The following is a 16072-nucleotide window of genomic DNA, read 5'->3' as shown; positions in this document are numbered from 1 at the left end:
ACCTGAAGAACAGCTTTTAATATATATGAAAATCAGCGTACTGCATCATCTAGACAAAATTCAAGTGATCAAACTGACTGAACACAGAAGACTGGCTTCAGAGCTAAAATAAGATGAAGGCTATATCTTAAAAAAAAAACACGCCGTTGTTCACCTCGTGTAATGTTTCCCATTTATCCTGGAGCTCTCCTCTAAGTTTAGTTTATCTAAATTGCATCAGATCATACCTTGACTGGTAATTATAAATAAGCACGGTAAGATAAAAAACAAACCAACCAACAAACTAAAACACAAACAAAAAACCCCATCAAAAATAAACAACCCCCCTCCCAACAACCCAAACCAACAAACAACCAACTTAGTAGTGCAGCATCGCTTTTGATAACATCTGACATTTGATAACATTCTTCATTTAACTATACTCTTAGCCTTTCGGTATTTATTTAGCCAATAGCATTAATTCCTAAGCATGGTATCTGGAACAGACTGAGGTATAATTATTGGGAAAGAAAAAACTCAGAACACTTGAAAAACAGAAATAAAAAGTGAGTATACAATACACCGATGTGTTTTTTCAACTGCAGCACAAACATATGGTCAGAACAGTGGGATGTATTTTCTTTGTGCACTGAGAAGGTTATAAGTATTTTTTGACAGTTATAAAGGGGCAGTCTTGGCCATACACAAGAATCAATAACAACCATGTAAAGCCTACAGCAGTGCACACTAACAGGCTGTAGGAGACATTAACACTACCTAAAAGAAATAACTGTATTTTCAATGAACTTGTTCCTCCTAGATAATCAATTTTTTACACTTCTTACCAGCTGTTCCTGCATAGCTCAGGTAGTGGAATGGAAGCAGCTGTCGTAGGGAATCCATATTATTACATGCACGTTACGCAGTTTTAATCTGTCATAGATGTTTGCTAATTTTGATCAGTCATATCAACTTGGGAGCAAGATGAAAACAAATTCACCACTCCTATTTAGCCAAGATGTAATCTACACAAACACACTAATCTGGCTTGATTAATTCTGGATGACAAAAAAAAGAATACTAATTGTGAATCTGCTAATGCCCCATCCTCAAACCCCCTTTATTCCAGGAGTAAGATTTCATCATTAAAATCAGTTTGCCCCACCGCCCACATTCAAGAAATTTGTCACAATCATTGTTTCTGAAATATTGAGTTATAAGGTGCCATAGTAATTACTATGGAATAAATAGCAATTAAGATTGTTCACACAAATAAGCTCAAACTGTTTGCAGTGAATAATTATGCTAATAGTGTTTTTCTACATAATTTGTGCATCCTTCACAACAATTTACTAGAAAATGTGAAATGTAAATTTGATGCATTACTACAAAAGCTCTGAAAATACATTCAGTTCTTATGATTTTTCCCACAAACTTAAGAAAGCACACAACTCAAACATACTTCCACATTTGTACATTTAAATTCAAAGAAATCAAACTACACTGAAACTGAAGCAGTCACATTCTTTCATTGTATTCCTACAAAATCATCCAAAACCATTATGCAACAAACATCCTCATTGCTTAGACCTCACAATGTTTAACACGAATTTCAGTAATGTGAAAGAAGCTGAACTTACTGCTATATAATAAACTTTGGCCTTTTCCACCAACTTCCAGTTCTTCTCCAAATCAAGATGCTTTTCCTTCTTATAGCAATTAGCAGCAGCAAGGTTAGCTACAAGAGACCTGAAAGTGATTAAAAGTCAGGCATTAGATCCCCTATAACTAACACTACTGCAAATTTCTTATGAAGAACAAATTTCTCAAAGATAATCAAAGATGTTAATGAACACAGAAACAGTTAACAAAGAGCACCATAAACCACATAAACTTTGATAATTTTTTAACATTTAAATATTTTAAGTCATATACTAAATACCATTTAAACTATATTTTAAGTAATGTATTTTAAATAAAGCTAAATACTTTATGCAAACTTTCACTATTAGACTGTTCATGTGCCTTCATTTGCTTAGAATCAACCTTTGCTGAATTTTGTTATCAAGCCCCTCTGTATGGTATAGCATCTGCAGATTTTCATTAAAACTCATCTAATAACTAACACCTAAAGGAAAGTAGCTACTACAGTTTATCTTCTCAAAACTATTTTTTCCTCACTAGAACCCAAACACTGATGCATATGTATGTCTTGCCTTTATATATATATATATATATATTTATTATATTTTACAGTTATATTATTTAAAAAGCAGTTTGTTTGGATTCCCCCCCCCGCACCCCCCCCCCCATTAGGTTCATATTTTCCTTTAGCAAATGACAAAGGGTTCCATTGCTACTTTTAGATGATGAACTGTTTAAAAAACATTTGGCTTAGCTGTGCATTACTGGAAAACTACCAAAACCTCATCTGTACTTCATTCTTACTTAACAAGTTATAACACAAGTCATGGGACAAAACTTCCACAACTTCCACTAGCAAGAACAAAGACACTTGTATCATATTTAGTTTGTTAGATGTAAGATACACTCTATTTTAAATTCTCCTCTTCAGCCATTCTATTCCACGTTATGAAACACACAAAAGTTATAGACACACGCCTAAAAACAGGTCATAAAAAGATGGTTATACACTAGCTCTGCACTCTGGCTATGATGACCAAATCCATCTGTGCACTTTTATTACGATAAAGTTTTATAACATCCAATATTTAGTGAAGGGAATTTGACAAACAGACATTTTCATGCTTACATAGAGGGTTTTAAATTTAATTTTCATGATTTAATAGTCATAGGATGCACCTTTAATATAAACACATCATTGATTTGTGATATTTAAGTATATTAGCCAGATAAATAACATGTAATTACACATACAACCTATGGCTATTGAAAACTTTTGCCTTCTCCAATGTGCATACAACTGATGTTGTAGGTATAACCCTTTTCAATGTAAAAGCTACTACAATCCAATGCATCAGAGCGAATTGGTAATCTGCTTCTACCAAGTTATGCCATGTGCAGGTGTTAGGAGCAAACTACACTAGGAATTCTTGAAATTTATTCCACCTCAAACAGCATCTTTTCACTATTACCATTTCTCTTTGTCCTATTCAATAAAATAAAAAAAAAAAAAAACAAAGCCCAACAGAATCCCTTACGAAGACAGCAACCAAGTCTCCCTTTAAACTTTCCAAAGCACTCATCACTGACAACCCCTGTAAGTTAAACAGATCAAGTGTATTAAACCAAAAAGTTAGACTTTTTCTGAATATGTCAAAATACATAGCACAGTTCTGTGTTGTTTCAACCCAGGAATACTCTTGGGGCTCATCTCTTTAATTCTAAAGCCTAAAGGCAATGAGAACTAATGTGAATTTTGAAAATAAAATAAATTTAAAATTTATAAATCAATAGATCAAGTCTCTCAAAGCAGTACAAGTAACGGTGCCAGAAGTTTCAGCCTTGATGAATATTATAATTTTAATTACAAGAAATCCACTAGAGAACCAAGTAAATCCAAGAAAGACACGCATAACTCTGGTAATTTTCTGTAAACCAAATTTAAAAAGCAAATTAAATCTTTCAGTTTTGGCAAATCCTAAATATCCATCAAGGACCTAACTGGAAAATTCTTGTCTGCCTACGTATGTTGCTAAGTGAAAAGCAATTATGTTCCAGTAAACTAAGCAAAGACTTTCTGTATGTTTCCTTTCACTTACCACATGCCCCTGAAACTGTAAACCTAGCTCTCTGGCTACATCCAACTGCAGAGATGCTCTGCACATGATGTGTAATAAAAGATCATTACACTGAAGGCAAAGCACCAGGATTTTCCAAACTAAAACTGTAACTCTGACAGCACTAAGTTCAACATGTGGGCCACAGAGAAGGTAGATGTTTTTTCAATGAAATACCATAATTGGAGACAGCCAGAGTGTTTCAAATCAAACAGCTTAATGGGGACTCTGTGCATGCAGGTATTTCTGAGCAGAACACACAAATCAAAGTCACAAAGTGTGGGTACTACTTTAGAGTTTAATCGGGTGTTAGGATTTTCTTGAAAAGCTCTACGAAAACAAAGCGTGTTAGTACTGCTAAGCTAGAGAATTCAAAATGGTGATCACAAATTAGCTCAGAACCCTTCCCTGTAAAAAGCTAGACAGACTTAGCAGAAAAAAAGAAACATTCACATAAGGCACCTGGAACATAAATGTACACAGCCACTCACTGGGAATACCAGAGAGCTATTAGCCAGCATCTCCAAAAGAGACAAGAAAACTGAATCACCTGAAGAAGGAAGTTAGAATGTACCTCAACTGGGACAAGAGACTAATCAATAAATAGAGGTATGAACTGGGGCCAGGTTGAAGTGTTTCTTACAAATATAGAAAATTCTAAAAATCAAGAAACAATCAGAGGATAATTAAAGATGAAGAACAAACTTGCTCTCACTGTAAGAGGGTGGGTTGCACAATGAAGTCTTTAGTAGCATCCACTGTCCATTTTTTTCTGTCTCCTGAGGGAAATAAGTCATACTCCCTGCACATCCTCAAGAATGCTCTGAAACAGTGATTTAGATGAAGCCACTGTCTCTAGTATTTGAGCAAACATTTGATATGCTGCTTAATAAGTTACAGAAGTACTTGCAGACATTTTTATTAATAAATTTACCTAAACTTTTAAATTTCATTGAAATGTACAGCAAAAGATACAAATATTTTTCCTGAATTCACGATGTATGTCTATTGACAGCCTTGATTTCAGTTTCCCATTGTGTCATCTAGGAAATTATGATTGCTACAGGATGCATACACAGACACTATGTGACTAAAGACAGAGAGAATCACAAAGCAGAAATATCTTTATTGCTCGTCTTCTCTTTGAAAAACTGAATATGGATGCTGGAGATGAAGGGAGAAGTATGTAGGCATAATTAATGTCAAAACTCCAGATGAAGATGAATGAATTTCCTTCCCCCACTGAGTATGTACATTTCATTCCTGAGAGTAAGACATTGTGTATGACATTAAATTGGGAGGGACAGGTTGATAAGCTGGAGGACATAGCTGTCTGTCATTCAGTGGATCTTCAACAGCCTGGGGAATTGGGCTGGCAGAAGACTTAAAGGCAAATGAAAACTCATGCAACTACAATGTAGTGAGTCCAATGCAACAATGTAGGCTGAATGTTGACAGGATACAACACAGCTTTGCAAAAAAGGACAGGGGGAAGTGCTGGTGCACCAGGCTTGGAACACTAGTCGGCAGTGCACACAGAGGAGGTTAATCACATTCTAGTCTGTATTAGCAAGCACGTAGCCAGCAGGACAAAGGAAGTTTATATTCAGAACAGAAAAAAATAAAGACTGTTCTGGTCTCCATACCTCATCTGGAGTTCCATGTCCAGCTTTGAGCTTTTCACTAAAAGGAAGACACTGACATAAGGCAGTGAGTCCAGCAGTGGGCCATTAAGATATTATGGGACTGAAACACTTAACAAATGAAGAAGGGCTTGGCTGAGCCTTAAGAAGAGGGACCTAAGAGGAGACTTCCCTACCATCTTGAAATATCTAATGAAAGTTTACAGAGGAAATGAAGTCAGACTATACTTGGACACAAGAAGGAACATTCCACAAGCTGGAAGAAGGAAATTCTAACTGGGTAACAACAGAACTTCTCCCATGAAGAGTGGTCAATCAGTGGAACAGGTTTGCCCAGAGAAGTTGTGCAACCTCCATCCTTGGAGATATTCAAAACCTAGCTAGACATGGCTCTGAAAAACCTCATCTAACTTCAAAGTTATCAGAGTGTTATCTCATACTTCTAAGTATCAGAAAATTTAGATATTGGCATAAATAAGGGAGGGTTGGTTTGTGCCGGAAACATCTCAAGATTATGGCAGACTTGACTGGCTAGTTTTGAAACCTTTGAAAAATTGTCAGGAGGTAAGAAGCAAAGTAGCAGTACATAAGTTTGAATTTTGTGGGTGGAGGGAGAAAGAAGAAAGCAAAGGACCATGCTCAAGACAAATGCCTCTTGTCTTCACCATCTCTCCCTGAAATTCTTGTTTTTATTAATCTTATTACAATACCAAAAATAAATCACTCTATAAATGGGCTCTTAGTTGTGGAATACTCTGAAACCATGCAAAATAGCACAAAGACCACTGTTAATCATCTACAAATACAAAAAAGGTTGAACAGAGTTCTGGAGAAGTGATTTTTGTATATAGGAAAGACTACCTTAAAAAATAGCACTTGAAAGCATTCAGAAGAAATTGTTAAGATGCAGACACACAGAATTACAGTTATTAGATGAACTGCAACAGCAAAAAAAACCCAAAAACACAAAAAAGCAAGCTTTTTTCTTCTTCTTGTATAAAATCAAATTAACCCTTTCAATTAGGCTATACGCTGACATCTATCCTCTTTAAACACATTATCACCTGAAGTACAGTCCTCATTTGCCAATCAAGTATATGCATCACATGCCAATCAGCTTTCACATAGGCTGCATAAGCATACCTGTTAACCAACTTTTGTCTCCCACATTTTTTCTCTCTGCAGAGCAACTGGAAGCTATAAAGTTCAGAAAGAAGTAGTATATTATTATCTCACATTTTTCTGCCATAATGCAACTGCTGTTCTCTAAAAGTATTAATACTGCCCAGGCCCGAACTATGAGGCAGGCAGTCCTGTGTTATCTCAAACTGTGCTAATACTTTATCATTCAGATCATAACTTTTCAAGGCCAAATATTTCAAACAAATGAGGCTCTGCGCACTATACTGATTGCATTTATATTTTGGAAAATATCAGAGGCCCCTGACCTGTTATCACTAGTGATGCAGGCAGCACAAGTTCCTGTTGGTTCTTCACTCTGCTCATAGTAATGGGCATCCACATGAGCTTCTTCAGCCTTCTTCTTTAAGATCTCTCCAAACTTATCTTTGCCAATGCATCCAAAGAAAGTTGCAGCCTTGTAAGGGCTCTGGATCATCCACTGCAGATTGACAGAAAACAAAAAAAAACCAAACGACAAAATTAGCACACCTCATATATTATTTTTTGCCATTTTTTTCTCTTCAGTAGTCATATTTAATTCTGTGCTTACAGAGCACTGTGACATACAGAACACTTCTACGCCTAAAGTGAAAAACATTCGGTACATCAAGGGAGGAACGGCCAGCAAAGTATAAAAAAGTTACCCTTAATGATTCCACTGAGTGTTCAATACCCAATATAAAACTTAAATACATGTATTTTACTCTCAAATAAAGTAGATTAGTATGTTTTTACAAGGCATTTCAAAAGAAGTTCCCTTTCTCAAAGGAGATGCTGCTACACTTACATTTAATCAAGCAGTGTATCTTTAAAGAAAATGTGTAGAAAAGACAAAATAAACAAAAGAAACACCCCCCCCCCCCAAAAAAAAAAACAACCAGCAAACAAACAAACAAAAAACCCCCCAAAACCCAGAGAGATAGCATATAAGGAAAACAATACGTTGGAGAAACATAAGAAGGAACATTGTGCAACATTCACAATATGTATAAAAACTAAATGGTACTGAAAATAACCATTTGTGTCTAACATTTAATTATACGCAAAAAAAAAAAAGCTCTCCATTTACACTGTTAAACCAGGCATGAAAATATCTATCTCCAACTTTATTAAGAGCAGTTCTGTCGCTTGAATTGTAAAGAAACAGCATAGCCGCACAGTGTTGCTAAGGTGCCAGGTTATTTCCAAAAGCTCCTCTTTTATTAATACAAAATATGTATCCTTCAACTGTAAGTGTAACTCCATTTTGTACTGACTTAAAAAACAGCATTTAACAGCAATATAAAATCAAGAGTGAACTAAAGAAATAAATGTGAAGAAACAGTCATAGGCCCTACTCCACTGGTGGCAAGACAACCAACTGAAGTCATTATAATTCACTCTAATTACAGTCAGAAAGCTTATCCACTCAATCTATAGTACGAATTAAAGGCTGCATCAATTTACTGCTACACTAAAACGCTACTTATAATTGTTTCCTAATCAAGATTTAAATAAACGATAATGTCTCCATTACAAAGCAGCATTAGTGGTAGCTGTGGGTTGTAGAAAGGTCAAGTAACTGAGTTGCAAATACATGCTTAGTCACATCTTTATTACTTCCAGCTCCAGAGGAGAAAACCAAAATATCAAAAAAGCCCCAAACAACCAAAGCACAAACCCAAAGCTTTAGTAATGTAAAAGTCTTCATTAATAAGGCAAAGGTGGACAAAAGTCGCAAGGCCTCTTTCCTGCAGCAATTTAATATAGATGAACTTTAAGGACGAAGAAAAAGATTGTGTTGTCAGAGTGCGGCAGCGTTCAATCTCATTCATGCAATGCACACTACATGTGCTGTGCTAAACTATTCCATATCACTCTAAATTAATACAAATTAAGAAAGCCCCTAATGAGAAAATTATCTACTGTATTTTTGTATTTTACATACATTTCCACATACATAACACATATTTGCATATATTGCATATATGCAATATTGCATATTTTAGGCTATCCCAGGATCAGTAATTTTTTATATTCGGGGATATAGTTAAGTAGGACAGATTCTTTAACAAGACTGAAGATGTTGTGACCTACTGTAAGCAAATATGGAATCAATTTCCACACCTGTAAGAACAGAAGTACCTGAAGCCTTGTGTCCCGTGTTGAAAAGCATGCCTTACTTTCACAAATAACAGGAATTAATAGAGATAGCTATTTATGAAAGCGTAAAAACCTAACAATTCTTGAAAAAAAATGTAAGACTTCAAACTGCACCTTGGGCTTACAATATTTTGTCAAATGACATAACTTTTCCATTCTTTATGTGTAAAGTCTGACAACATTTGGAGCAGTAGTAAGTAATATTTCACATACATCTCTGAAAAAAGAATTTCTGTTCAAGTATCACAGCTTTGGCTATTGGCAGCAGCTCAATTTGAATTCAGATATGATACATATCATATATAACTGTCACAATCCTTACTTCAAATGTAAGTAAAGTTATTTTTGAGATTCAGAAGTCATGATCTAGGGTTTCTGGAGATGAACCTCTGTACAGTCTGCAGACCACTTCTTCCATAAGCGGTGGTTCTGATCATATTCACGATTATTTGAAACACAGGTAATATGTGTTGGGGGAATATTCCCAGCATATAGATAGATATCCTTTTCATTTGAACATCTGCTCTAAGTTCAGCAACAAGGAAGATGAAAAAGTAATTCAGCAGTATTTCTGGGAAGATCTCTCATCACAGAGGGTCCCAGCTTCTTGAAATTATCTCCACTAATTCCCACCATAATGGTGGCGAGGTGCTGCTAGTTGCAGAACTCCTCCAAACTGCTCCTCTTTTCCTTTGCTAAAAGTCTACATATTAGTAAAGGCAAAAACCAGGCATTACATTACAAACTTGTTGAAACTGAACTACAGAAATATCTCTGTGGTATACCACTGAAGTTGCAGCTACTGGAATGAGTCACAACAGGCGTTTTTTGCATACATGTGAAAACCCAAAAGGGACAAAATAACATTTTCAAGGTAGACTCTGAAGCCCTTCTTTTTAGCATTTGACCCTGGATTGGAGTTTAATTTTGAATAACCTGATATGGAAAAAACAGGCTTCTATGGGCTACTTCCTACATACACCACCACTTTGGCTAAAACACTCTAAATGGAAATGGGGGTCAGTCATCAGAAGACATTTTTTATCATGAAATAGTCATGCAGCATTATAACCAACATCAAATGAAGGCAAATAACAAACTGCATACATTAATGTCAGGTATATGGTTATGTAAACTGCAAATTCATTTTATAGATTTATGTGAAACACAAGATTTAATTGAATGAAAGAGACTCTAGACAGAAACACAAAATGACCCAGCTCGGCATGGACTAGCATAATGAGTTAATTATCTAGGGTTTGGCTAGGCAGTGAGGCAGCTATTAACTAACTGTATTGACAGTCTGGCCAGGAGAGGTTGGCACCTGGCCACACCATGAAGCCTCACCATCACCCAAGAGAATTTGAGGCTGTAAATGGCTCAAAGACTGAAGTGTCAAAAATAGGAACTTATCATGAAGGAACAAGACAGCCTCAGGACTGGGGTACCACAAAGGCAACAAAGTCTAGAGTGTTTTATGAAATCTAATGTATTTCTTCATTCTAAAGCTTTCTTCTGCCAACACAACTTGGACATCAGGTACCGGCAAGAACAGGCCCTGACCTTTTCAGTTAGGATGAGCATCTGTGATGGAGGAAGGAGCATGGGAAATGGAATACCTTTCAGATGTTCTCTTGAGTTAAACTGATTATATTTTCCTTACATTTTCATTGTATGCACCTTGGTAAATTAAAAGCAAATATTAACCTTATTTATTTATTGTCTTTAACATAACCCTGTCCTAAAATTAGGCTGATTTCAAAATAAGCATAATCTAACATCAGATTACACTATCCCTACAAGCACATTATTCCTTACCACCAAATACTGAATCCAGCACTTCCAAAAGAGGCCAGACCCATGGCCAGTCATGGACACACTAGAGTGACACAATGCTTCTCTCCTTATTTTCCTGAGGCTAACTTGGCCTTACAGTAGTAGGAGTATTTGTTCAAGTGTTTTTCATGATCAGAGTTAACAGGGTGAACTCTTCCACATGCTTTAGCTATCAGAGAAGCATAAGTACCCTGGTGCTCCAGGGAGTGGGTGGCAATTGCAGAGTACAGCATCATCTTTTCTTGCAAGATGTTGAGATGCCAAGAAAACTTGGTAACGAGTAAAACTTCTGAAGACGGAATTGCGACTTTTTGAGCCTTCTTGGAGTGAACTCTGTCTTCTACATCCTCAGAACTGAAGATGTGGTACACCTATTTCCTAGTTTTGTCTGATTAGAAAATGGCTTTGGAAGCAACCTTTCCTCTGAGTTACAGAAGCACTTCCAGAAACACTTCTTCCAACAATAGAAGGGACTTGACTTTGATTGTCTACTCAATGCTGCCTTTTGAGAACGATATTCAAGATGAGATGACAGAGTTACCTGAATGGTCCCTTACACCCAAAAAGAAAAAAAAATGCTCCTTCATACTATGTGAAAGAAAATCAGTGGTCTTAATGAATTAAAAAGAGAAAGGGAGAGACCAGACTTCACTGATTTCTGTTTCCCAAACTTATCCTATTTAGCTGGAGAATGCAATGCTTCTATCACTGTGGCAGAGTCCAGTATCCCATATCACAACATTTCATTTGCATTCAAAGCTTTTATTTGCTGTTCTTGCAAAGCTCACTGTAGAGGAAACCTCTGCTAGAAGGGCGAAAAGCAGCAAAGTTAAAAAGCTGATACAATTTACCTTCCTATTTCCAGTAGCAAAGATACTCCCCTTGCAAAAGGGTTTGCTACTGCTGGGTCTCAGCAGACAATCCTATAAGACTTAAAAAGAAACATCATACTGATGAAGCTTAAGACAGCTTTATAGCCCTCTGACTAAAACAAAGATCTTTCAGAAATTATTTCATCTTACTCCAACTCCATGTGTTAACTGGACAACACTGATAACCGGAACAAGAAGGCTGACAAAGACACTTGCTACCAGTCCCACATTGGTTTCCATATGAAACCCTTAGCTCCTGAATTCTTTTTTAAAAGCTGCAGCCAGTAGTGAATTTCCACATCTGTCAGTTGTCTTAAACTAACAAAACCAAAGCATACAAAGCTTTGCTTAGGCTGACATACCTTCTGCACATAGAAGTTTTCGGCTGTAGACTTGAATCCGAAATGCCTAGGAACTGACAACACAACAGGCAGCATTATGCTCCTTCACAGTGAAGGATCTTCAAAACTCATTAACACTGAATACAGACATCTGAAGTGCATCTGAAGTGTGTTATTTGAAGCTGGACTCTTCTCTGCATGATCTGTCAAATCTGATCTTATTTTAAATTGCAGCTCACAGAGGAAAGGACTCCAAAGACCTAAATTTAGCTAAGACTTAACATGCTTGCTAAAATCTAAACAATGTTAGCAATTACTCATGAAGCATTCTTTCTAGTAAATCAGAACAGAAATGGCTTCTTGTTATACAGTGCTATTTGGAGTATCTCTTATTTTTATATTCTGAACTTTAGAACAAGCCCATACACTTTTCAGAAGGTTTCACCAGTCTGTTTTACCCCTAGGACATGTCCCACCATCAATTATAGACCCAGTCCATTAAAAAGTTCTTATGGATATCTTTAGGAATATTTTAAGTCCTAAAATAAAATAAATTACAGCTCATCTTAGAAAATGAGAGAAAATGAGGAAAAGTAGGATGAAAAAACTAAATCATGACAATATGAAAAAACAAACCCCTGACAATATGCAAAACAATCCTAAAAAGAAAATATTAGTGTCTCTGTTCCAAGTGAGCTCACTTATTCCTTGTGAATGATGTGATATGCACCTCAAGAACAAATGGAATGCAATATTCTGCTACCCTTACACATACTATATCATTTAAATTCCCTACTGTGGTGAATTAACCACAGCCCGCAGCTAAGCCCCTACCCAGTCACTCTCATTCCTCTCTCCTGGAGGGATGGAGGAGAGAACTGGAAACGCAACAGTAAGAAAAAAACCCACACATGGGTAAAGATGAAATGATGCAAAGTAATGCTGTAAATGATGTAAAACAATCATTTACATAAAATCATTCACCACCTCCCACCAACAGACTAATGTCCAGCCAATGTCCAAGCCATGGTTACCCTGAAAAAACTGCCCCTCGCTCCCTGCCCCCAACAGTTTTATTGCTGACCACTTTCCATATGGCCTTGACTACATCTTTGGTCAGCTAGGGTCAGCTGTCCTGGCTGTGTCCTTCCCAACCTCTTTCCCAACCCAGCAGCCTACTTGCTGGGGCAGTAAAGTGAAAGAACAGAGAAGGGCTTGATGCTGTGCAAGTACTGTTAAGCAAAACATTGCTATGTTAAACAATATTGCTTTGGTAACAAGTCTAAAACACAGCACCATACACACTGCTATGAAGAAAATTTACTCCATCCCAAGCAGATCCAGTATACATACATCAGAATCACTGTCATGAGAATACAGCATCAAAACCCTGGAAAAGCGATACTAGATTTGTTCCAACACCTTTGGAATCTTTTTTTCTTTCTGTTTTTCATTGATCAACATTTAAAGTTGCAAGAGCTATTATCACATAATGGCCATATAAGAAAATACATGGAAAAGGAAAAAATAAGCTTATCTTGACAAAAGCAGCTTTGCAAAAAGGATCCTCATGTCCTGTACAGTAATTCTTCCACCATCAGTTGAAGCTGCCAAATCTTGCATGAGGAAGTGATATTGTTAAAATGCATGACAACACCCTCAAGCAACTTCCAGTCAAATGAGATAAAAATGGTAACATTTTTTAAAGGAAAAGACTAGCTAAAGCCTTGCAGTGAGACCAATATCTAAATGTTATCAAGATTTGGTTCAACATGTACTATCCAAATCTCTGCACAGGAATATCTCTAAGCTTTAGTGTGGCACCACAATTTGATTTCACTATAGCTTTTCAAGCTAACATGTCTATCAAAATGTTAATCACCTAGGAGCAGTACTTCATTTCACATCTACATTTAAAAATATAAAGCTAACAAACTGGCTCTTAACAAAATCTATAATCCAAGTATCTATTTTCTGTATTGCTATTCTTTGGTATTCCATTTACTATTCTTTTCCTCTTGCTCTTCACCTGCTTGTTCACTATTTTATTTTTAGTCTAGTTTGTAAGCTCTTTGCTGTACAAAGCAGCACATTTTCTGTAATTAAATATGTAGTAACCATAGTTCAATGCTGCAATGCAGCAATGCAGCCCGAAGTTCTCTCTTTTATTGCGCCCCTTAAGTATTGGCCAGTCTAGGTACCAATATTCCCTGCTTCATTACCCCCTTATCCCATATTTATAATGCTACAGTTCTGCCTCAAATACTTGAAGTGCTATAGCCTCTCTTCTGAAGTTCAACATATGTTATCTGAGGCCAAAGACAGAGTATCTCCTGCCAAGACCTTACAAGGTACATAACTGACACTGCAGCTGGCCTTGTGTCTGTTCCCCACTTGAAGCACAGAACCTGAGACAGCAACAACATTCTTGTTGTTTGATCTGATGTGTCATTCACTTTCCCTTTCCACAATATTAATATGGTCCCTTCTCAGAACCAAGTAAAAGATGATATATGTACAAAACAGGGCTGGTCATGCCAGTTCTTCCATCACTCTGACAGGTACATGAAGGGTACCCCCTGGCCAAGAATTCCAGGTTTATATGGAACTTTTCTGCAGCTAGTATAAACATCAGTATAAACAACTGATTCTTAAGAAACTTATTAATATTACAAAGCTGTGTATGAGGTAAGGTTAAAGATATCTCCCTCAGTAAAAGAACTCAAAGATACTAACTTCATTGTTGAACACTGTGCTGTGAAACATGGCAAAGCAGCAAATAAAGTATGACATAAAGTCTTACTCTGTGGCTAGAAGCTGTAGTGTTAAGCAGTTAACAGAAGCATATTAACAACATAAAAATGGAACATCATACTTCGGTACAGTAAGACAACCTCATTATGCAACTGTACAGTACTGTTAACCATGCCTCAGCCTGCTCGACTGGTAAAGAATTATCTCACTTCATGGAGATACGGGGAAGACTGATAAGCATTTTAAAAATGCCTTAAAATTTGCTAGTGTAAAACACTATTTAAGTACTGGCCTATAAGTGAAGTTGATGTTGTTGCAAAGTGACATTTTAGGATATTTTGCACATGGTTTTGCATATCTATAACCTTAAAACAAATCTTTTCAGAATGCATGCATGTCACTCTCACTCCCCTGCTAGATGATGTGCAGTCTCAATGACTACACCCACACTCAGAATGACAGCAAAAAATCCACAAGTGAAGAGACTTCTTTCATTGTCTGGCAGCACAGAATTCATAAGGCACAAACTGTAAACAGCTGCCTATCAGCTTCTATCAGCAATAGTATCAAAAACAGATGGCAAAGGTCAAGTCAAAGTTTATTGACAATGATGAACTTTGACAGCCTCTATTAAATTACTTCTTCCTTTAAGGTGTATGTGATCAAAGCAGCAGAGAGATTTTCACTCAGTCACATAACAAGCTATTTGTTGAGATTGAAACATCTGGTCAATATCTTCTAACACTGCAATTTCATGCACAGTTAGCAAAAGGGTACATTTCTTCTCTTCTTCTTACAGGGTCCATAAGGGTTGCACATATGGCTGCTCATTTCATTCAAAAAGGTTTCAATTCCGGGCATTATACACAATTGTACCTATGCTTTATAGTATTTTAAGTCTACCTACCATCATTTTTCATCATCACTGCTGTCTGCTCTGCTCTTTGTTATAAAAGACCACAAATATGACAGAACACTTAAAGCTTAACAGCTTTTGACTACTAGAGTTAGAAAGCAGTTAAGGCAAGGGAGTTTTTGAAGTGGCAGGTCTTCATCTATCTGTTGTCAAGAATTCCCAATGCATTAAATTATTTACCAAAGCTCTAGTAACACAGATTTTATTTTTTTTTAATAGCAACCCCTTCATTTATGAGGCATTCCCAAGCAATTAGATATCACCCTTTTTAATAATTTATAAATGATATATTTTACAAACATAACATACAACACACATTATATTTCAAGTGAACATGTGATAATTATGAGAATTTGATGAATCACAACCCTCTTTTTCAATCTGAAATAGAAAGACACAAAATGTTATCTATCCTAAATGCTGAGAAATGCTTGCCTTTAAAATTATGCATCTATGTTGCCACAGCAACAAGTAGTGGATAATGTGAAATGTACTTCACCCTTTCATTTCTAAATCCCAATCTTTTTGGTCAAAAGAGAACAGAGAGCTAGTTGTAAACATACCTACAGAAAGTACATTTCAAAGAATATTAAGTTACTATTAAATAACCTTCATTTTTATTCAGTTAATGGTTGATTTCCACAAC

The 16072-nt window shown here is 36.4% G+C and overlaps 1 protein-coding gene across 7 annotated transcripts in view; it reads right to left on the bottom strand.

Annotated features, from left to right (window-relative positions):
* ADK (adenosine kinase) overlaps nt 1-16072 on the bottom strand; it is a 304786-nt gene that overhangs the window by 150210 nt on the left and 138504 nt on the right. For 4 of the 7 annotated variants that reach the window (XM_057416407.1, XM_057416409.1, XM_057416410.1 and 1 more), the window contains 3 exons: nt 6832-7004; nt 6527-6580; nt 1620-1728 (listed from right to left, as the gene is read on the bottom strand). In XM_057416407.1, the coding sequence (XP_057272390.1) occupies nt 1620-1728; nt 6527-6580; nt 6832-7004 (336 nt within the window). The remainder of the gene's footprint in view (nt 1-1619; nt 1729-6526; nt 6581-6831; nt 7005-16072) is intronic. The other 3 variants (XM_057416414.1, XM_057416411.1, XM_057416413.1) reach the window with 1 other exon arrangement.

This window comes from Pezoporus wallicus, unplaced genomic scaffold (assembly GCF_028554395.1).
Source record: "Pezoporus wallicus isolate ANWC-B61680 ecotype Strahan unplaced genomic scaffold, APGP_CSIRO_Pwel_v1 contig_2012, whole genome shotgun sequence".
NCBI classification, from domain to species: domain Eukaryota; kingdom Metazoa; phylum Chordata; class Aves; order Psittaciformes; family Psittacidae; genus Pezoporus; species Pezoporus wallicus.
The sequence above is the reverse complement of the archived record's forward strand: the minus strand, read 5'-3'. Positions and strand labels throughout refer to the sequence as shown.